Source organism: Myxine glutinosa, chromosome 13 (assembly GCF_964187855.1).
Source record: "Myxine glutinosa chromosome 13, kmMyxGlut1.1, whole genome shotgun sequence".
Taxonomy (NCBI): Eukaryota; Metazoa; Chordata; class Myxini; order Myxiniformes; family Myxinidae; genus Myxine; species Myxine glutinosa.
In genome coordinates this window covers 77,271,131-77,295,533 of record NC_136273.1, presented here as the reverse complement: position 1 = coordinate 77,295,533, position 24,403 = coordinate 77,271,131, and the positions used below count along the sequence as shown (strand labels likewise).

Sequence of the window (24,403 nt, the reverse complement as noted above, 5' to 3'; positions counted from 1 at the left end):
CAAAATGGTTAATTTCTATGGCATTTGCTCTGCTTGTTACGGAAAAAATGTGAGAATGAATCGCATCCATTTGAGTCCAAATTATAATGTTCCTTGTGTGGTATCAGTGCGACATTTTGTGACTCTCACTTCGAGCGGCTTTGGTTTTCTATTCCAAGCAGTAACCTTGCCAATGTCACACAGAAAATAAAATGTCCATTCTTTTTGTGGATGTGTTCACTTGCATATTTAGCCATGAGGCTTTTATGGATGATCAGATCGAAGCAAATGTATAACACATCTGCTCAATGGGATCATCCTCTTTTTCCCATTTTGCTTCTGACCATCCATGTGAACTTTGTTGTTCACATGGGTTTGTGGTATTTAAATATTTAAAGCACAACTATACCTTGTAGTGGGCTGATAAGATGGCCTACAGGTTTTGCACACTTACCTCTAAGATGTCTAGCCTGGGTTTGAATCATCCGGATGTTTCACAGGCACGGTGATTCTTCATTGTGTGCCATCTCTCAGATGGACATTAAATGGCATCCCATCTGCCAGCATTCTTTGGTGGACATTAAAGATCCCTTGGTGTTTTGGAATTCGTACTTTGTTCAGCTTGCCCGAGATAGCTCGCCTTCTCTTAGCGAAGGGCACCATGGGTTCTTTAATGTCCATGGGCGTGCCTGTAGGAATGTAGGCCATCCTGCCATTCCCTGTGTTATTATTATTATGCCGTTATCATTGGATGAAATTTAGTGATTAATTTGTGGTTATGATATTGAGAAAAAAAATCTAACTTTGATGACATAGAGGCTGAAGTCAAGATTGGTGGAAGATGTATGAATAACCTTTGGTATGTTGATGATTCCATTCTGTTGGGAAAAAATATGGAGGCCTTCATGAAACTGCTGCGGACAGTGAAGAAGTTTGTCTTTATTTAAACCTGAAAATGACGAAAGTCTTGTCAACTGAGAAGATTGACGTGTTCAGATTGGGAGACAATCAGGTGGAAATGGTGGGAAGTTTCATCTCCCTTGATACCGATAGCTCGAAAAATCGGACAGGCAATGGGATACACCATTCCGGCCTAGCAAGCGGCCTATGTAGAGGCCTAGCAAGTCGAGACAGCTTGGTTTTCCTCCAAATGTATTTCAGTTTAGTATTAAACAACAGAAATGATTTCTGTTGAAATTTCTCAGAAGTTTAAAAAAAGGTTATCATGCAACAACAAACAACAGGCATTTTAAGGCCATTTTCCCTGCAAGAGTGGGGGTTAGCCTTGCGGTCCCCATGACAATCTTCTCCATTTTTCCCTATTTTCTGCATCTCTCCTTGTTAACCCCCTTGCCCGCATTTCTTCTTCGACCATCTTTAGCCAATTCTTTCTCGGTCTTCCCCGTCTTCTACTTCCTTTACATTCATTTCCATCACTCTTCTCAACCAGTCACTTTCATCCTTCCTCAACACATGACCAAACCATCTCAACCTGTTCCTCTTCACAGCATCCATCACAGGCTCTATTCCCATCATCTTTCGCAATTCATCATTTGTCTTCCTCTCGCTCAACAATACTCCGCACATCCACCGAACCATTCGCATTTCCACCTTTTCCAGCCTTCGTTGCTGCTCTACGTTCATTACCCATGTCTCGCTCCCATAAATCATAACACTTCTCACACATGCAGCATACACCTTTCCCTTCAGCTTCAACTACACTCCCCTCCTCGTCAGCATGCCACTCAGTTCCCGAAACTTCTTCCATGCACAGAAGTTATCATGCGTTGGATAGAATGGACTCAATACTGTAGTTTGTGATTATAATCATTTCTACTTCCGGTAGGTGTGCCCCACAAAACGCTACAATAGATATTTATACACGTTAACACGGAGTTTGGCCAAGGCGGAAAACCCCCTTGGGGAGGAGAGGGAGGCAAATGGAGTTGTCAACCACCCATATATATATATATAAAATAACCACCTTTAGAGGCCATTTTTCCCTGCAAGGCGGGGGTTGGCCTTTTTCGGGAACCGTGGTTGTTGTTGTTTTTCGGTCCCCTTTTTGAAGCAATGTTTTACGGCCGGATGCCCTGCCTGACGCCAACCCTTTTTGCCGCCTTTAACGACAAACAGGGAATTACCAGTGAACTGGTACTCAATTAGCCGACCTCGGAAGGATGACAGGCTGAGTCAACCCCCCTGGCGTTAATTCAGCAATCGACCGGGATTCGAACCCAGGATCCTAGGATCCTAAGCCGGCACCCGAGCCGCTAGCCCAACACCAGGGTTTGAAATCTAAAATCTAAAATCTAAAAACATACCTGTCAGAGTTAGGGTCACCCTTGTGACCCCATAATCCCCCTGGTAAGTTTGGTTGAGATTGGACAAGTATCATTTGAATGTATCATTGTCAGACAGACAGACAGACAGACAGGCATCAAAGTGCGTACTTTAGTAATGATTAAGGCATGGAGACCTGTGTCCGGTCAACGATTCACTAGGTGAGGTTTGCCGTGCACCTCACTCGATTGGATGGCAGTCATTCCGATCCGTTTGTTCATTCGTCACATTTGATACTTTTATAATCCCCTACAATTAAACCATTAAATATCACTGCAATACAGTACAAGTTCTTCGATAATGATGGAAAAAGTTATCTTCATTGGGTTGGTGGTGTGGACGTTATAACCCCAATAGAGCGGCTTACTCGCATATGGAAGTTGTGTACATAGTACCATTCACTTCTTGTGATATTATGAAAAGATTGTCATACCTTCTGTTGGCCATTGGTCGTCACATATTCCTGATGGAGCATAGGAGGTGGCACATCACAGAAAAGAACTTAAAAATCCGAAATCTAAAAACATACCTGTCAGAGTTTATATGCTATTTAGAATTTTCTACCTCGCCCATTTCAAAGGTCTTGGACATGCACAAGTTTCCAAAATGTCAATGTTCAAATGGTCTTCTCAAAAGTAAATGGAATCCCTTCCAAAATCTTATGGTTGTTTGTCCATGCTCTATTCTTTTAAAAAGCTGAACGTCAACAAAGGAAGAACTTTTTAAAAGTCTTTGCTATGACTCGGCCAGGGTCAGGTTTGAACCCTTGACCTCCCCGACTCGGAGCAGACACTCTATCCTTTACACCAGCGAGTCTCGTTGAAGTTTATTTCTATTGTAATTTAATCATTTTTAACCTGTGTTCATTAACTTGTTGAAGTGTCCAAAATGAAATGTCTGCAAAAGACGAGGATCTGCATGATCTCCTTAATTGTCTTATTTTATAGATTACGTATGGATGTGTACCAACTTATACTGCCAATGTGAGGGGCTGTGAGGTCTTCCACTCTTGACTTTTTGAATCTATGTTCTTGTCTCCAGCAGCACATCAGGTTTGTGTCTCCAAGGTCCTCTACTTCCTCTTAACAGGTGTCTCCATTGTTCCCATCTTGGTAATTTTTCTCTCACCTCTCTTGGTTGCAAGCAGTCCTGCAGCCACCAAACACCTTGATTCCCTTCCAAACCTCGGCTTACTGTCCACATCCACTCCTTTGTCTACATCTTCTTTTGATTGTAAAACTATCTCTCAAAGTATGTGCAGTCACATTCTTCCCTCAAGTCCTCTAAGATGTAAACTGTAAAGCCACCATCAGCATGTCACATCATTACCAATCCCCACTCATGACCTGTTCTTGTGGAAATTGTCCTCCTCCTTCCTCCCCCTCCTACACTTACGCCCACTATACACTTTCCCATACTATACATCTGTGATCTAAAGTCTATTTTTTGTCTGTTTGTCCTGTATGTTTTTAACCTTGCCCGTTTATCTATTCCACTCTCTCAGTGTCAATTTTTCTTCACTTGTGATCTGTCATCAGCATTTCCATAAATATACGAGTCCCGTACAAATGTCCCGAAATATAAAACACAACAAACCAGATTTTTCCAAATCTTTCCAGCAGCAAACTTTAATATTAACATCTTTTGGTCCAACGTGTAATTCAGGATACTCAGACTTCAGACTGGGTTCATAAAGCCAATGTCAGGTGTAAATGTCCCACATCCAATCAGGGACCAGACATGGTATTCCCCCATCATTTAATCAGAGAAATCCATTGAGATTGCATTCGGTGTTTAATGGTCATACAATTCTGCACAATAAATGTTTAAAGTGAAGATATGTCGATATTGAATCTATTCAGTGATTCTAAGGTTTTGTAACTTAAACATGGTTTCAGTTCAGCCATATTTATTTCACGTTCATTGGATGTGTTCCAGGTTGTGAACCCAAAGTCGTCGTTCCTGGTTTGGACAGTGCTCCTCAAACGCCCCCACCAATGCCCCCCAAGAAATGTTCGTATGGGCACAGTGGCGCAGCAACGAGTCGCGAGGGTTCTGATGATGGTGTGACGGCACGAGAAACACCACCACTGAAACAGCCGCCTGCCTTGCCCCCCAAACCTCTAGCTCGCATATGCGCCTTCCATCCCCCAGGTTAGTTTGGTCTAACCACTCTTCTATCCAATGCTACATCACCTCATATTATTTAAACATAATGGTTCTGATGAATCCCAGCATTTTTGTTTCCTCTCTGTATTGCTGCCTGACACAACTTGCTGCTTGAGGGTTTTGTCACAATTAGGGTGTCAAGAGGGGAGATCGGGGGGACCGGGGTGGGGGGGGGGGGGGGGCGCTGCCTCGAGGCCTTGGGTCTGTTGAGGGGCCCGAGCTTCTCCTGTAATTAATTTTTTTAAACAGTACAGTGAAACCCCTCATCGGCTCATCCTCATTTCCTCATCGTTACATTTAAACCCAGAAGCTGATTTTGCTTTCTTGCTGAAAATGAAACAACATTTACCGTTGTTAATGGTACAGTTTCAAACCTTACAGAAAATGGTTATTTACCAGAACTATGCGTTTCAAAGAAATGGGTTTGCATCCTGTTTGTCCAAACAAAATTATTAACAATCTTCTCACATATTTTTTGCCAATCTTATGGAGAAATAGTGTTCAACTGTTGAGGGTGCGAATTGACTCAATCGGTCCAAACGTCCCGCTATCTCCTTTATTTTCGATCATACGGCTAAATAAAACTGAACATTTGTTTTTCTCGGTAAAATATTCAGGTAAATGAATGAATATGAATGAATGGGTTAGGTGTAAATGAATTCATTTATTCATCCATTCCATTTATTAGCCTGGTGTTGGCTTAGCGGTTAGGGCGCAGGCTTGGGATCCTAGGATCCTGAGTTCGAATCCCAGTCGATCGCTGAATTAACGCCAGGGGGGTTGACTCAGCCTGTCATCCTTCCGAGGTCGGCAAATTGAGTACCAGCTTGCTGGGATGAATGATCAGGGTGTGTACCCCGATTTAGAATAGGTACACCGTATCCCTGCGCATCGTAAGAGCATGACCAAGGGTTGGCGTCAGGAAGGGCATCCGGCCATAAAAACATTGCCTCCAACAGGGAACCATGATTGTCATGGGGCCCGCAAGGCTAACCCCCGCTCTAGCGGGGAAAATGGCCTTAAAACGATCATTCATTCATTCATTCATTCATACGGCGAAATAAAAGTGACCATTTGTTTTTCTCTGTAAAATATTCAGGTAAATGACACGGATAAATAATAATTTTGGCCTTGTGTGCATTTTATCTTGTGCTGTTTCAGGCCGTTTGTCTGGAGCATTCCATGACACTTGGACAATTGGACTGTACTGTATGTTTCATACACTGAAACACGCACCAACTTCAACTTGTATAATAGATTTATTAATACTTTATTTATTTAGTTTTCAACACCTATACTGTGAGCTAAAAAGTCTGCTACTGTGATTTTGCTTTATTTATGAGCTCATTGCTACTCTAATTTAGGATCTTCATCAAATAAAGTTCCTTTAAAAGTTATAAAAGAGAGAAGGGGTGTGGTGGGGGCCCTGAGGTTGTTTGCCCTTGCTGGCTCTCGACGCCCCTGGTCACAATCATTCCTCACTTTTTATTTTTCCAAGAATCTTGCTGCCCAATCTCCCCATTAAGAAAAATTATTACCTCCACCATATCTCAAAAAGTTATGCATGGATTCGGACGAAATGTGGTGGACAGATTGGGTATGTGACAAAGAAGAAATGTTTTAATTTTGGTGAAGATCCGAATCTGGATCCAGATCAGAGCAATTTTTACGTGATTCTTCACCATTGAGTGATTGGCCAAAAGCCATATACAGCACGATATCTCAAAATGTTGTTGACGAATCGTGACAAAACTAGGTGGATGAGTTGGTTCGGCGACAAGAACAAGCGATTCGATTTTGGTTCAGGTCCGGACCCAGATGCGTGGGATGCAAAATCTAAAGTGTTCAACCTGGCGGAGGTATGCGCTCTCCTGAGTGCCGTTCTACTTTTACTGTTGTTTTTACCCTCGACTCTTAAATCATAATTCCCTACATCAAAATGCCTTTTACCATTGGCTGGCCCATTCCCTGAAAACATCCACCCTATCACTCGTTTCTCTTCTTCCCATATAGTCACCATACCCCCAAGTTTAATGCCGTCTGCCAATTTAGATGAACTAATATGTAATCCTTCCATTCGATCAGGTAATAAGACTAAAAAACTACAATTGACCCAGAAATTACTTCTACCCCCTCCCCCCCTTTCCCATGCCTCTTCCCCCCAAGCCCTCTCCCTCGCACAGATCTCCCGATGTCCCTGTTCTCTACTGTTGTACTTGTGTGCTTCCCTCTCTCTCCCCATCTTGTCTACCGCTCCCCTTATTATATGTTTTATGTGTCAGTTTTTTATTTTTGTGTGATTAATGTTAGCTCTTAAACGAGCCTCAATCTTGTATACAAAATAAATAAATAATAATAATCCCATGGTATTCCACTCGTTACTACCTTCCGCCAAAACATCAATCGATTAACTACCACTCTGTTTCCTGTTCCTGAGTCGATTGTATGTGGCCTACCACAACAAAAAAGGAGTTTCGAAATCAAACAGAGTGTTGTTCAGAAATGGCCATGTTCATATTTTTTGCAGATTTGGATAGTTATATCGTTCTACTTTCTGTCTGAATATGAATGAATGAATGATCGTTTTAAGGCCATTTTTCCCCGCTAGAGAGGGGGTTAGCCTTGCAGGCCCCATGACCTCATGGGGCCATGACCTCATTTCTACTTCTACTTTCTGTCTGTGCAAGTTTTATTAGTGCACATCCTCATTGAGATTGCTTATGAGTGTGACTAGGTCAAGGTAATGGCGAAAAGCTTGCCTGATAGGTGACCTAGGAAATGGTAGTGTTTCACTATAATACACATGTTCAATATTCACATATCTCGTACTATATTACTGGAAAGTTGGAATCTGAACATCATCAGGCATCCTGTTAAGGCAGTCTCATGAATATTCCTCAGATACTTAGTTAATCCAATTGCAGTGCAGGAATACCTCAAAACAAATTTACCTAGGTTGCTAAGGATTATGTCAACATTCCTGAATAGCAGTTGCTGATTCCACCGTCACTGCTCAGCAGAGTGGGAACGGGAATCGACGACTCGGACTCAGATTTGCAAAATTTTGCGACTTGACTCAGACTTGATTAAATTGGCTTGAGACTTGGCCATGGGACTTGGAGTCTGGGGACCTGTAGCCTGCTTGCAAATTACATGCGACTTGAGTGTATAATGACTTGTTCACAATGTTCAGGAAAATAATCGTTGAATAAATGTTGAATCAAAATGGGGTTTAAAATAAATGGTAAATTATTTTCCATTGTGAGCGTGCCAGGTTTAGTCAATGACAACATATACCTTGTGCGTGTATACTCCAAGCCTATATATGTGCAGCACGCCAGCTGTCAAGGCCACTGGGTCGTGTACCATTCTCCACTGAGGTTAAAGGGCGTGTGCACTCTTCAGATAGTCCACGTGTCCACACAGACGGAAGCCTCTCCTCAGTGAAAGAAACATGAAAGCCGCTTGGAGTTTGCAAAAAAGCACCGAAAGGACTCTCAGACTGTGAGAAACAAGATTCTGTGGTCTGATGAAACCAAGATTGAACTGTTTGGCTTCCGTCTGGCCACTCTGCCATAAAGCCCAGTTCGGTGGAGTGTTGCAGTGATGGTTGTCCTTCTGGAAGTTTCTCCCATCTCCACACAGGATCTCTGGGGCTCAGCCAGAGTGACCATCGGGTTCTTGGTCACCTCTCTTACCAAGGCCCTTCTCCCCCGATTGCTCAGTTTGGCCGGGCGGCTAGCTCGAGGAAGAGTCCTGGTTGTTCCAAACTTCTTCCATTTAAGAATTATGGAGGCCTCTGTGCTCTTGGGAACCTTCAATGCAGCAGAATTTTTTTTTGTAGGCTTCCACAGATCTGTGCCTCGACACAATCCTGTCTCTGAGCTCTGCAGGCCGTTCCTTCGACCTCATGGCTTCCTTTTTGCTCTGATATGCATCGTCAGCTGTGAGACCTTATATAGACAGGTGTGTGCCTTTCCAAATCATGTCCAATCAATTGAATTTACCACAGGTGGACTCCAATCAAGGTGTAGAAACATCTCAAAGATGATCAAGAGAAATGGGAGGCACCTGAGCTAAATTTCAAGTGTTATCGCAAAGGGTCTGAATACTTATGTCAATGTATATTTCAGTTTTTTCTTTTTAATAAATTTGCAAAACTTTCTAAAATCCTGTTTTCTCTTTGTCATTATGGGGTATTGAGTGTACATTGATGAGGGAAAAAATGAATTTAAACGATTTCAGCATAAGGCTGCAACATAACAAGATGTGAAAAAAGTAAAGGGGTCTGAATACTTTCTGAATGCACTGTATATCACAACTTCGTCAATAATTTTAAATTATATCACGACAACAATTTAAGTTAATAAGTTATGTTTCATTTTCTCCAGTGTCCATCTGTCTTTCTGCTTCCACAGCGTCCCGCCCTCTTCCTAATTCCGTAGCGTCCCACCCCCATCCTAATTCTCGAGCGTCCCACCCCAATCATAATTCCCCGGCGTCCCGCCCCCTTCAGGATTACCTGGCGTTCTGCTCCCTTCCGGATTACCTGGTGTCCCACCCCCTTCCTGATTCCATAGTGCCCTGCCCCCTTCCTAATTCCCTAGCATCCCACCCTCTTCCTGATTTCCCATCTTCTTTCCTGATTGTACGTTTCATTTTAATGTGCATAATTAATATACAAGTAAATTATTAGAATCTCCTTTCCCGCTCAACATTGAATGTTGTGGTTCTACGTGTAAACAATTTCGACATGAGCTGAGGTTACTGACTAGTTTCATGCACATATGATCAAGTAGGTGTACCATATATGAGAAGTAAATTTAACACACATTTAATTTTGCTGGGAACAAAACAAAAAATGTCCAATGTATTAAGATGACAAATCTAAACATGGGATAAAACAGCTTTTCAGAAACTACGTGTTGTGGAAAACCAATCAGGTCCACACAACTTTAGTCCAACTTGTGGTTTAATTCCATTTAGATCATGACATCATCCTGTAATGCAGGAAATGCAATAAGTATACGATGTGGCATCACATGGGACCATTCATAACATTCAATGCAAGCAAGCTGAATATTCTATGCTGGCGTACCGTTAGCGAGTCTACCAGATGTAACGTGTCACAGGAGAAGTCTCGGAGCACGGTCCGCAGCAGCGGGTCTTATAGTCACGCCCCTAGCGGTGTCAACGAGCAGCGAGCATCACCCCGGGTTCAGTACGAATACGATTTCACTACATTCTCCCCCCCCCCCCCCCCCCCCCGGTCAGAATTATACGGCGGTGCGGCTAGAAGCGAGCGAGCGTCAGCATGAACAGGGTGCGGAACATCAGTCGACCCAACCGTATCGGGCCGGGCGGCGAATTTCTCTGCCAGCACGTGTCCGAAATTCCCCGGGTACGGCATCACGTATCCCTGTGTCCCCGGCGTCGGAGGCGCCATCAGGGTCGGGTGACGAAGGGGGTAACTCCAAGTCGTCGGGCCCAGGTAGACCCGGCGAGGGGAGAGTCGGTAGACTTTCGGCGATGGGAGCGTCGGGAGAGGCCATAGTCTCATAGATGGGTTCGGTCGGTCCGTCCGATTCCCTACTCAGGTCGGCGACCCCGCAAGGGGCAAGGTGACGGACGGAGACAGTAGTCTCTCGGCCATCAGCCGTCATCACACGAGCATGCTCAGGATTAGCCTGGAGAATCTGCACTTTGTCCACTAGGGGGTCGTACTTGCTCGCGCGAACCGCCCGTTTAAGGTAGGCCGGCCCGGGCCCAGCGAGCCAACTGGGCAAAGACCGTATACACCCCGTGCTCCTGGGGTGGTGGAAAAGTCGCTCGTGGGGAGTTTGGTTGGTTGCAGTACACAGGAGAGCCCTGATCGAGTTCAACGCCGCAGGTAGCGACCAAGCCCATTTATCGAGGCCCCGGCCGAGGGTCCGGAGGTTGAGCATGACGGCCCTCCAGATAATCCCGTTGAAGCGTTCGATCTGCCCATTAGCCTGGGGTCTGTACGGCGTGGTGTAACTAGAAGCAATGTTATTTTGGAGCAGATAGCCGCGCACCTCCTGAGACAAGAAGACCGCACCCCGGTCGGTATGGACATAGGCCGGGTACCCGAACATTGAGAACAAGTTCTGTAAGCATCGCATCACCGTGGCAGCAGTCATGTCCGCGCACGTATAAGCAAAGGGGAATCGCGAGTACTCATCGACGATAGTGAGCAGATAGCGAGAGCCGCTCGACACCGGCAATGGGCCCTTGAAATCCATCGCCAAGCGTTCCCACGGTCGCGTAGCCTTAACCAGAGTCCCCATGGGAGGGTTATAGAAACGCGGTTTGATTTCCGCTCAGATAGCGCAGTCGCGACAGATACGGCGGATATCGTCAATCGAGTATGGGAGATTGCCACGCCGCACAAAATGAGCGAAACGCGTTACGCCGGGATGGCCCGCAGTGGCATGCAGCACACGTAGGCCCTCCAAAGAGGTGATACCCGCGCATGTAGCCGGTCGTGATAAGGCATCGGCGGCCCGGTTATCCTTCCCCGGGCGATATTTGATGGTGTAACAGAAGTCGGCGAGTTCGATACGCCAGCGAGTGATTTTCTCATTCTTAATGCGCTGGGCGTGTAAGGTGTCGTACATGAACGCCACGCTTTGCTGGTCCGTGATGATTTGGAAGCACCGCCCGAGTAAGTACGGGCGCCATCGCCGAATAGACTCGACGATCGCATACGCTTCCTTTTCGACGGACGAGTGTCTCCGCTCAGCGGTGGTAAGAGTCTGTGAAAAGAAAGCCACGGGACGCCCCCCTTGGGAGAGGGTCGCCGCGATGGCCTGATCCGAGGCGTCACTTTCGAGGACGAAAGATCCGCTCTCGTCGATTGTCGCTACGGCGGCTCGGGCGATGTCGGCCTTAAGGCCTTCAAAGGCCGCCAATGCGGCCGGACTCAGTGGGAAGGTGTCGCAGGCCACGAGGGGGCGAAGTTTCGCGGAGAAATTTTGCACCCATTTGGAGTAATGGGTGAATAGCCCGAAGGCGCGCTTCAGGGACGCCCGATCACAGGGAGGGGCCATGTCGAGCAAAGGTCGCAGACGCTCCTTATCCGGAGCGACAGAGCCATGGGTCACGGTGTACCCCAGAAGATCTATCGTGCGTAGGGAGTATTGGCACTTATCCTCGTTCATAGTTAAGTGATACCTCTGCGCGACCTCAAGGAAGCGCTTCAGATTAGCATCATGGTGCCCTTGGTCATATCCACAAACCGTAAGATTATCGAGGTAGACGAAAACATCGGTTAAGTGCTCCCGCGCAATGAGGTCATCCATGGCCCTCTGGAAACAAGCGACCCCGTTCGTTACCCCAAAAGGCAATCGCGTAAATTGGTACAACCGCTGCCCCGACTCAAAAGCGGTATAGATACGATCCGCCCTAGAGATAGGGATCTGGTGGTACGCACTACGGAGTTCGAGAGTGCTATAGACCGAATACTGGGACACCTGTTGCACCAGCGCGTCCATCCCCGGAAGGGGGTAGGCATCCAGCTGTGTAAAGCGGTTAATCGTTTGGGAATAGTCGATTACCATGCGTCTGCGGTGGGCCTCGCTGCGCACCACCAAGATCTGGGCGCGCCACGGCGACCTGCTAGGTTCTATGATGCCGTCTTTCAAGAGCTGAGCCGTTTCGTCCGCAATGAATTGCATGTCTGCGCGAGAGTAGCGCCGTGATTTCACCGCGACAGGGGTACAGTCGGAGGTTAGATTGGGGAACAGCGAAAGTGGCTGGATGTCCATTTTCGCTAGGGCGCACACCGCAAGCGCGTCGTCCGCCCCCACAACAAGCGTGTCAGGCCCACCAAACTCCATTACCAGACGTCCATGCAGTTTAAGAAAATCGTGTCCTAACAGAATATCAGCACATAAAGCGGGTAAAACCATAAGGTGTACATCAGGAAAAACCCGTCCCTTTAGCACGAGTTTCAATCGGCATTCCCCCTTCGTGCTGAGTCGAAGCCCCTGGGAAGCCATGAAGATCCGTCTCGTAGACCTCCAGATCCGCCATCCATGCCTGAGCACAAGTCGCTGGTCGATAAAACTATCCGTAGACCCTGTATCCACCAAGGCCCGAACACAATGGCCTTCGACCATGAGGGGAATAAGGGCTTGAGCCAGGCCAGACGAGGCTGCTGGGAGTGGGACTGAACCCCCCGAATGGGTCGGACAAGCCTCGCGGGTGGATCCTATGCCAGCAGCAGTTTTGCGGTCGTGGCCGGAGTATGCGTTGTCCATGGGGAATCCATTAATGCCATCAGAGGGCTTTCCCAAGCATTCCGGTGTTTCGCGATTCAAAATCTGACAATTCTGACGGGAAAAGGCCTCCGTAGTATTTGAAAACGCCTTTTGACACTTTTGGCAGGAAAAGGCCTCCGTAGTATTCGAAATCGCCTTTTCCGGGGTGAGGGCCACCGTTAGCTCATGGACGACACGAGGAGAACGTTCCGCTGGGGCTTGGCGAGGCTTCAAAGCCCCTTGCGTGGCCCGGAGTTTGGTCAAGGACACGTACTTCGTGCCCGATTGAGGATGAGACTGTGGTGGCTGTCCGGTGACGCCCGCCAAGGACGTCTGAGCACCCAGGGGCCCGCAGAGAGGGGCCCTCCCCTTCGAAGACGGGTAAGGCGCCGGGTTTCGGGCTCGCCTCGCAGGCTCCGCAATGAGCCCATTCAAGGTCGCCGCGACCGCGACCGCGCGATTCAATGAGCCGCGAGCCGCGTGCCGTTTTCCTGCACACTTTCGCGTAATGTCCCTTTTGCGAGCACAAATGGCATATAGCGTCTCGTGCCGGACACACGGGCCGGGCATGACGTGGCCCCCCACAGAAAAAGCATGCGGCCCCGCGTAAGGCCTTGGGTCTGGCCGTAGCGGCAGCCGTCAGGACTGGGTCTTCCTCCGGAGCATCCCGGAGTTCCGCGAGCAGGTCCGCGTCCTCGGCGGTAGCACTCTCCGGCCGGGCGTGTAGTGTAGTGCCCGCCAAGAGGCGCGTGCGATCATAGGTGTTCGATTGCATCCGCGCTTCGGTGTATACTTTCCCTTGCTCGAGTGCCGTAGCGAAGGTCAGGTTGGTCTTCTCTAGGAGCTTGAGCCTTAGTTCCTGGGAGGAGACCCCTGCAATAAAGGCATCTAAAAGAAGATCATCCTGAGACTGCGCGGGAGTCCGTGGCTCCTTGATGCTGTCCAGCAAGAGCTGCCGGAGCTCCTGGGCGTAGTGGTCCATCGCCTCGTTGGGTTGCTGACGTCGCGTTAGCAGCAAATATCGTGCATACACCGGGCTTTTTTCCTTTATGTACAGCCGTTTGAGCTCCGCGATCGAGAGGTCATACGTCGCGAATTGAGCGATGGAATTGTACACCTTGTAGTCGATTTTTGAATGAAGCGTTGCTAGCTTCGCGGCAGCCGTCGGCGCGGTCTCAGGCTCCTCGAAATGATTCTCCAATGTTCTGAGCCAGTGCTTCAGTTGCAAGCCACCATCCGGGGCTTGCAGGTCGGCGCAGAATACGGCAACCGCCAGCGTCTTGTTGCCAGCCATGTCGGTAGATATAAATGGAATTAAGTGTTGTGGAAAACCAATCAGGTCCACACAACTTTAGTCCAACTTGTGGTTTAATTCCATTTAGATCATGACATCATCCTGTAATGCAGGAAATGCAATAAGTATACGATGTGGCATCACATGGGACCATTCATAACATTCAATGCAAGCAAGCTGAATATTCTATGCTGGCGTACCGTTAGCGAGTCTACCAGATGTAACGTGTCACAGGAGAAGTTTCGGAGCACCGTCCGCAGCAGCGGGTCTTATAGTCATGCCCCTAGCGGTGTCAACGAGCAGCGAGCATCACCCCGGGTTCAGTACGAATACGATTTCACTACACTACGTTTCAATAAATGAAGCCCTGTGTCTTAATTCCTTGATAGCCTGTACTCCAAGGTTTATAAATAAATGTGGGACTTGACACAAGTTGATGTAATACTAGACTTGAGACTTGACTTGATACTTGCCCTCAGACATGAGAATTGACCTGAGACTTGAGACTTAACCTGAGACTTGAGACTTAACCTGACACTTAACTTGAGACTTGAGACTTAACCTGAGACTTGAGACTTGACCTGAGACGAGACTTGACCTGAGACTTGAGACTTAACCTGAAACTTGAGACTTAACCTGACACTTAACTTGAGACTTGAGACTTAACCTGAGACTTGAGACTTGACCTGAGACTTGAGACTTGACCTGAGACTTGAGACTTGACCTGAGACTTGAGACGACCTGAGACTTGAGACTTGACCTGAGACTTGAGACTTGACCTGAGACTTGAGACTAGACCTGAAACTTGAAACTTGACCTGAGACTTGAGACTTGACCTGAGACTTCACCTCAAAGACTTGATACTTGCCAAAAACTTTGCTAAATCGACTTGTTGACATCTCTGCTGGCCAGGTGGTGTGCAACACAATTGCGTCATCCATTGCCCGTGCTGTCGTCTGGCTTTGTGCATGTTGTACATATGGAAAATGAAAACTTGCAAATCTTTTCCATTAAGGTCATCTAAGTGGGCTGTAAGCTGTTCCATCAAACCGACACAAGGACAGTTTGTGTAATGCTCATTGAGGTTTCCCTCACTGAATGATGTCAGAGGTTGTCACCTGGAGTTCAGTTCTACAAAGGAAGAATGGCTTGAGTTTATTGGCGATCAATTTGTTGAACCCTTACCATGTTATTGCCAAGAATAGCGTTAACGTGAGTGGCAGCAACAAAATGCCCGATCTCCCTCGTGAATGACGGAAATTCCGATACCGCTGATAACAACATAACCAGGCAGAACGATCCCAGTGATGAAAAAGGTGCTAACATCAACATAACCTCATAAAGATTGGTGCATTTTACTTTTAACATTACGTTCAGAATTAAAAATACCCCATGGGGGCTGACGGCTATTTCCCCACGGTTTCTGAAAAGATTTTAAAATAAATTACCTGAATTTGAGGCAAACCCCCCTTTTCAGCCTCCTATAGGGGGCGAGTCTGGATGGAGAGCAAACCCATGAGACCTTAATGTTCTTAAGTATTGTACCAAATTTGGTCCATGTCAATCATGTAGTTTGTGAGGAAAATATGTTTTGGTGAAAATATGTTTGGAGATGAGAGATTAACGGAAGTAGCCCATGGTCCCCTTTCCAGAGGAGATACAGCCATGGGGAGCACAACTTAAGATTAGGGCATGGTCACGATGCTGCATGAGCAGTTTGGTCTGGATACGGTTGTCGGTTTCTGAGAAGAATTTTGAATGAAATACTAGTATTTGCGATAAATCCCCCCCTCCCTCCTTTTACCTCCTTTAAATAGGTGGATCCGGATGGGGAGCACAACCCCATGAGACATTATTGTCCTGATACATTGTACAAAATTTGGTCTCAGGTAGTTGTGGAGAAGGTGATGTTTTAGTGAAATTGAGGGATTCGAGGAGGGGCCCACTGCACACTTTCTGTGGGAGATTTAACCATGAGGAGCACAACTTAGTTACGGCATGGTCCAGATGCCTCGTGGCGAGTTTTGTCTGGATCTGTCTGGTGGTTTCTGAGAAGATTTTTGAATGAAATACCAATATTTGGGGCAAACCCCCCCCCCCCCTTTGAAACCCTTTATAGGGAAAGCATCCAGGTGGGGTGCACAACCCCATGAGATCTTGTTGTCCTGATGTATTGTACCAAAGTTGGTCCATATTGGTCAGGTAGTTTGTGAGGAGAAAATGTTTTAGTCAAATGTTAACGGACGGATGGATGGACCTATGTACATACGGGTAGACACCGGGACCCACTCGTTATTTCTGAGAAATAACCTAAAAAGAAATCGTCTTTCAGATAAGGCCGAGAAAAATATATTTCCGGTCTCTGGTCAGCGCGCGCATCGATTTTGACCCTGTGCGTCAACAATTTTTTATTTTTTTTAAATTTCCAACGGTACCTACAACAGCGCGTGCCTGTTGTTGCCGGGACAGCGCACTATCTCAGGAAATATGGGTCTATGAGGGTCGCCATTGGTATCCACGTTCGCGCACGGTTCTCCCCTACAAAACTACGTTTAGTTTGTCCAAATCCAACCAGCCGTTCCAAAGATATGAGTAATGTTGTGTGCCGTGCCATCATGAATCCAATCGGCTGGATATTGTCATTTATTGAAACGAAGACGTTCTTTGTCAGGGTTCATGTGAAGCAACCAGAAGGCCTAGATAGTTGCGGGTGGTCTCGTTAGTTAGGCCTGGATCCTATCTCGTTTGTCATGAAGTTGTAGGTGTCTGTGATAATCTGGTGGACTGGGAGAAGAGATCGTGGGAGACCATCGGCCTGTTAGACCACTTGCGCATGCGCAGTGTTGACGCGATCGACGCATTGGAATGTTTGACGGTACGGTGAGGCGATCTCGAGAACGAAATGGCAGTCTATAATATGCTTGAAGAACTTAATGATTTTCAGAATAAATACATTTTCAAATAACTTAAGCTTGTGTTCATTATTTACAAAAAGGCTTACCAGTCACATTGGCTGTCTTTAATTTCTCTCTGGATGGTGCCACGGCAGATGAGGAGGACTGCAAGGCATGATGACACAAAAAACAACACCTTTATATGTGCAATCCATGCTTTTCAAGAAAAAGAAAAAAAAACCGCATCGCCGCATCAATTCTGGAACTTTGGTCTGACCAGAGACCAGCAATATATTTTTCTCGGCCAAAAATAACGTCAAATGTAATATTAATGGTACGGAAAACCTGAAAGGTATATTGGTTAAGCTAATTAACAAGATACATAAGGCTTACAGAACACATACGCCTGATCCTGTTGATTTGACCTGCAGTTATTTCCACGAGTAACATTCAATAGATGTGACAGTTTATATGGAGAAATTGCAAAGAAGTGAGCCAAAATAAATATTGTGCACCCATTAGTCATTGCACCATGAATACTTAACCTAATTCCCATAAATGACGTAAACCTCTCCAATGCATTTGGTCACAAACTTGGCGTTAGGTACTTTCTAGATAAGAGTATCGAATTTCATAGATATTGACATGTCCACAAAATGTTGGACAAAATCAACAACCTGTCCTTCATGCTACTCCCAGTTTCAACTTTCTGACAACTCCCAACATGTTTGCCCCAAACTCAAGCACCGCACATGCTATCATACGCCTTGTATCGTTTAAAAGCTTATTTTCTGTAGATTCACGATACAGTATTTGGATGCTGTATCTCTAAGTTAGCATTATTTTTCAGGATTGCCATTACATTTCTTTGTTTGTATGCAGTGCAAGGCTGCATGGTTTCATCATTGGCTGAGGGTGTGGCTGTGCCGCTGATACAGTGCCCTCTGCTGGTTAGGGCAGGAAAATGGAATTTGTTCAGGGTGCCTGCAATAGCTTGCCTGCTCTTCGTAAATGGCACCGGGGGATCTTTAGCGTCCACCAAATAATGCAGGCAGATGGTACGCTCAGTTTAAGGTCCATCCAAGGGACCCTGTTCGTTCTTCATGAAATATGCCGTGGGTTATTTGACGTCGACCAGCGAGTGCTAAAAGACAGAACACCTGCCTTATTGTCAAATGAGGGACGGTGCACTTTGTGATGCAATGCTCTGTCTGCAAAGCAGCAATTTGACAGCTTATAATTGGGTAAGGAATCGAACCCAGGCTAGACAGTTCAAAGGTAAGTATGCTGCCCCTCCACCACCGTCGTAGATTCCATTAACACACATATGGTTATCTAATGCTCTTGGAGGAGCTTGTACATATTATTTCACATCAGACAAATTAGAGATATCACTGTAATTTTATATGAACTACAACATTGTGTGTGTGTGTGTGTAATATATAATTATATATATATATATATATATACATATATATATATGTACATATATATATATATATATATATATATATATATATGTATATATATATATATATATATATGTATATATATATATGTATATATATATCTGTATATATATATATGTATATATATGTATATATATATATATGTATATATATATATATGTATATATATATATATGTATATATATATATATGTATATATATATATATGTATATATATATATGTATATATATATATGTATATATATATATATATGTATATATATATATATATGTATATATATATATGTATATGTATATATTAGGGTGCATCAAACGCCCTTAGGTTCTTGGATTTTAATGTCTATTCTCTCAAATGTTACACTTGTTGGTAGAAGTATGTATGCAAAAAATAAATGAAATCAGAGGTGGTCCTGGGTGGCCACCGGCCACTTTTATATATTTAGGGCCATTTTCGGGGCCGCACTATGTAAAAATGTTTGATTTTGTTATTTTACACCCAAACCTAGTCATGTTTGGTATCAAATTGAAGGTCTTGATGAGAGGAATACAAATATAACAATTTTATGCAAAAAACGATGGTTTGATAATTAGTTTGTATTTTTACATGAATGAAATCGGAGGTCTAATCGTGGGTCCCATACTAGTAGTCTAATAATATCCTTTATTTTCTTTCAGATGGCAGATAAGAAGACCAGATTAGCAAGTGCCATTTTTGGTCTTGGCAATGCTTTTACAGAAGCAGATGGTACATTGACAGGAGTCCGCCTCCCAACTTGCCGGCAGGTTCTTCGATGCGTGATGTGGTACATCCAGAAAGAAATATGTGAAGGCAAACAAACTCAGCCACTGAAATGGAAATCTGCCAGCATCGTCCTTATCCAGCTGAAAAAATTCTACACTAAAGCAAATATTCCTATGCTTTCAGACCATCAATGCTGCAAACTAATACTTGACCTTCTTAATGACAATAACAAATTGCGTCAAATACCTGTTTCTCGCCGAGAATCTCCAAGCACTTTGGCTAAGTTGCAAACCATGAATGAACGTCTTGATAAGACCTTTGGTGTATGGACAAAAGATGCAATGACAAACATTAAGAATGAGGAAGATAGAGTATTTTTAGAGTCAATGAAATCTGACAGAGTAGCCTCATTTGGTGGTGTTGACAAGAAGAAAGTTGATAAAGATCATAGAAAAGAAAAACGCCTCTTAGCGGAAGCTTCAAGACGAGAACGTCATGAATCATCCAGTGTACAAGAGATGACAATTAGTTCTGTATGCTCTGATGATAGTGACTCTGCAGATAGCTTGGAAGAAACTGAAGAAGAGGCGATTCCAGAGTTTCAAAGGAAGCGTAGTCACCACAGATCAACATATGCAGGTACATCTGCCTTTATTCCTCATGATATTCTGAAAAGACATTCAGTTGTGTCTGTTGCTACTCGACTAAACATAACTCCTGTTCAACAGGTTGCGCTCACCAAAGCTGTAATTCAAGAGGCAGGAGGTGATCCACATCGTGTGGCCAAGTCGTACTCAACTGCTGATAAGGCTCGACGATCAATAACAAGTGCTATCGCCAAAGATATTCAAGAAAATTGGATCGCCCCAACAGCTGCAACACTTCACTGGGATGGCAAGCAGATACCAACGCTCACAAACAAGAATGTCAAGGAAGAAAGATTGCCAGTGTTGGTTGGGAATGCCACTGATGTAAAGCTACTGGGGGTGGCTAGATATCCTCCTGGAAGTGATAGGTCATCAGGTGACATCATTGCCGAGCACACTTACACGTATCTACATTCATGGAAGTGCAAACAATCAGTTGTCAACTTATGTTTTGACACAACAGCATCAAACACTGGACACGTTACAGCTGCCTGTGTTACCATTCAATCAAAACTGGACCGTGCTCTTCTGTGGTGTGCATGTCGCCATCATGTTGGAGAGGTAATCCTGGATCATGTGTTTGACGTTCTCAAAATCGAGGCATCAAAGTCTCCAGAAGTATCTTTGTTCCAAAAATTCCAGAAGAATTGGGAACGCATATCGCATGCAAAGAATGAAAGTTTAACCAAAATTGACATTTCCATGTACAATGACTATGCACAACAGCTGCTTTTATCCTGCAAAAACAAGGTTTTAAGCACAATCCGCACAAGCGCTTCATACTGTAGGGAAGACTACAAGGAAATGGCACAACTCTGCCAGGTAGTCCTCGATGATGATGTCACAAAACAAGGAACACTCCACAGACCAGGGGCCATGCATAAAGCAAGGTGGATGTCAAAGATTCTTTATTCCATCAAAATATGCCTACTTGAAGAGCAAATTTCTCTACTACCTCGAGGAACTGTAACAACACAACATCAACAGAAAAAACTGAAGGAGTTTGTTGTTTTTGTTGTTTATATTTATTGTGATTGGTGGCTCATATGTCAGTCTGCTTCAAATGCCCCATGGTTTGATTTGTGCTTTTACAAGACTCTGCTCAACTATAAAGCTGTCAACTCAACCATTTCAGTCAGCGCTGTGAAAGCCTTTGATAGACATTTGTGGTATTTAACCCCAGAACTGGTTGTTTTGGCTCTGTTCAGCAATGCAATTCCTCAAAAGGATCGTCGTGCCCTTGCAGATGTGTTACTGGCCATACAACCAGATGAAATGCCAAGCACTCCAAAACACCGCTACGGTTCTGGATATGGCAAACCGTCATTTCCAAAAATTACAGAAGCGACAACCCTGGCTGATCTTGTGAACGAGGACTCGTGGTTTACAGTAAACCTTCTTCACCTAGATATGACCTTCCTAACAGAGGATGTTGACACTTGGCAGAACAATGAGCACTTCAAGGCAGCCAAGTCCATTGTGGATGGGCTTAATGTTGTGAATGACCCTGCGGAGAGAGCAGTAAAGCTCGCAACTGATTTTGTCTCAACTGCAAGAAGAGAAGACCACTTCCAAAATCTTCTTCAAGTGGTTGAATGTGACCGCAAAGCGAGGCCAAATTTGCGGAAACGAGCAAAGTTGGAGTAGTGACATTGGCGTTGTGCTTAATACATTTTCAAACTTTTAATCAATGAAAGTACAATACTACAACACTGTACTACAACTTTGTAATATGAAGAACGATTTTGGTTAATTTTACATTGACATGTAAGGTTGTTTTAACTGTTTGATATTAGGCATTTAGTAAAAGTAGGACTTTACTTTTGTATATAGGTATAATGGTTAATTTTACATTATCTTGTAGTTAATTTTACATTATCTTGTAAAGTAGTTTAGCTGTGGCCCTAAATGGCCCTAAATATATAAAAGTGGCCGGTGGCCACCCAGGACCACCTCTGATTTCATCTATTTTTTGCATACATACTTCTACCAACAAGTGTAACATTTGAGGGAATAGACATTAAAATACAACAACTTTTTGAAAATCATGGGGCGTTTGATGCACCCTAGTATATATATATATATATATACACAAAGAATTAAGTTAAGCACCCCCCCCCCCCCCCCCGTTTTTTTACAACCTCGCACATTACAAGTTTGTTGTCGTCAAAACAGTGTAATATACCCATGATATTGCTATATTTTCTGGAGAAGTGATATTATGGTCACATAAAAACATAACAATCATGCCGTTTTCAATATTTTATTCTGAATAATTTAAGGTGAAATTTTTTGGGAATTTTAGGCATATTTTCACCTCAATTTAAGTATGGAGCTATAGGTCCATCACGGACAGTGTGGATGACGTTTATGTTTTCTAACGTACAGTCATTGTTCTGAGAAGACCTCTAGCGATCTTTGCGTCAATAACGTGTGTAGGACCCACGTGATCGGATCACTGACTCAACCAATCACTTTTTTTCACTTTGATCACTCAATTTCATCAATGGATAATTGCTAATGTCATACCAATCATTATTTGATCTCACATACCTTAGAATATATGCCAATGTATACATATACACAAAGAATATATATTAGGGGGTGCTTACCTTAATTCGTTGTGTAGGGGTGCTTAACTTAATTCTTTGTGTATATATATATATATATATATATACACACAGACTTGGCATTTAATATGGAATATTTTTTTTTCTTGACATGGGTTTACTTTCTTAACTCAGTATATCAATCAGGTGAGTTTCTTTTACACTTTGGTGATTTATTTGTTAAAAGAACCATGCCACTGATTGTCTGTCGCAGCAAGAAGTCAACAACAGGATTATATCACAGGTGGCGTGGCAAAATGTACGGACAGGTGCATTTGACGATTGGCTTCACAGTCGGGTATACAAGGGTTGTTGCGTTCTGTATTAGTGGAAAACAACTGCTGCACGTCTCCAAAAGTTATTGCCGCTTCCTCTGGAGATGGTCCGTCAACTCGACAATGCTGTTTGTCATGGAGTGGTGGCTTTACGAAATTACAGCATGAAAGAGCGTGCTATTGCTCGGCAGTATGGCATCACTCAAGGTCAGGTGTCAAAGATCCTGAAACGAAATGCTCAGAGGGGTGTCCTTACTCCAATACCGAGGCCAGGACGTCCCCGCAGAACCACAAGGAGGGATGGTCGCCAGCTGCACCGGTTAGTCCGCAATGGCCGTACCAAGTCAGCTAATCGGCTTCGGGCTGAGTGGCAGCAACTGACAAATGTGCCTGTATCCAGAAGGCGAGTCAACCAACGACTGGTTCAAGCAAGCTATCGTTCCAGGCGTCCCCTGAGAAAGCCACGCCTGACCAGACAACATAACCAGCGCCAATTGCAGTGGGCCAGAGAGCACCGTCAATGGCAGCCAGGACACTGGAATCACGTGACCTTCAGTGACGAGTCTAGATTTCTGGTCTATCGTCAAGATGGCCGCGTCCGAGTGCGCAGACAAGTGAATGAAGCCTACAACAAAGATTGTATCATGCCAAGAGTCCAAGCTGGAGGTGGTGGGGTGACCGTTTGGGCTGCTTTTCATGCAGGGGGCAAAACTGACCTGGTTGTTCTGAATGGAAACCTGAACTAGTTCAAGTACAGGGCCATTCTGGAAGAAACATTGCTTCCATTTGCTCGTGCAGCCTTTCGAGGAAACTTTGTCTTCCAAGATGACAATGCACGGCCTCATCGTGCTCGCATGATCCAACACTTTCTTGCTGACCGTGGTGTAGAGCATATGGAGTGGCCTGCCATGTCCCCGGATATGAATCCGATAGAGAACTTGTGGGCAGAATTAACGCGTCAAATCGACCACTTGGACCAGCAGCCGACCTCTGTGCGTGAATTGCAGCAGGCTATTGTCACTGCATGGCAAGCGATTCCTGTCCAAACCTTGGCAAATCTCGTGAACAGCATGCCTCAACGTGTACGTGCTCTCCTGAATGCTCGTGTGGGTTACACGAAGTACTGAACTGTAATTTTACTGTCGGTAATCCCAGTCGTAATTTAACTTTTGTTTTTGTTAAAAAATTTTTTGGCTAATGTGCAAAATAAAGAGATACTTCTGGAAAATGCACAGAAGTTTAACACAGTACTGTCCTTGAATTGAGTTCTATATCAGTTTACATCACTTTCAAAGATCAATTTATTTGTTTCGAAATGTCAAATGTGGTTTTTGTTTCTTTTAAAGGTCACATTAACAAAATCTAGATTAATTTCAACATAATTCCAATGAACTTTTGGTTCTAAGACATCTTGAAAAGTAAGTTCACCCCCAATAAAAAAATATTCCATATTAAATGCCAAGTCTGTATATATATATACACTACATGACCAAAAGTATGTGGACCCCCCTTCTAATTTGTGGATTTGGCTGTTTCAGCCACACCCATTGCTGACAGGTGTATATAATCAAGCACACAGCCATGCAATCTCCATAGACAAACATTGCCAGTAGAATGAGCCGTACTGAAGAGCTCAGCGACTTTCAACGTGGCACCGTCAAGGATGCCATCTTTCCAACAAGTCAGTTCATCAAATTTCT

At 44.6% G+C, this 24,403-nt stretch overlaps 1 protein-coding gene across 3 annotated transcripts in view; it reads left to right on the top strand.

Moving 5' to 3' along the window:
- Positions 1–24,403, top strand: part of LOC137439036 (phosphatase and actin regulator 1) — a 246,685-nt gene that overhangs the window by 198,035 nt on the left and 24,247 nt on the right. For all 3 annotated transcript variants that reach the window (XM_068134636.2, XM_068134633.2, XM_068134631.2), the window contains one exon: positions 4,261–4,476. In XM_068134636.2, the coding sequence (XP_067990737.1) occupies positions 4,261–4,476 (216 nt within the window). The remainder of the gene's footprint in view (positions 1–4,260; positions 4,477–24,403) is intronic.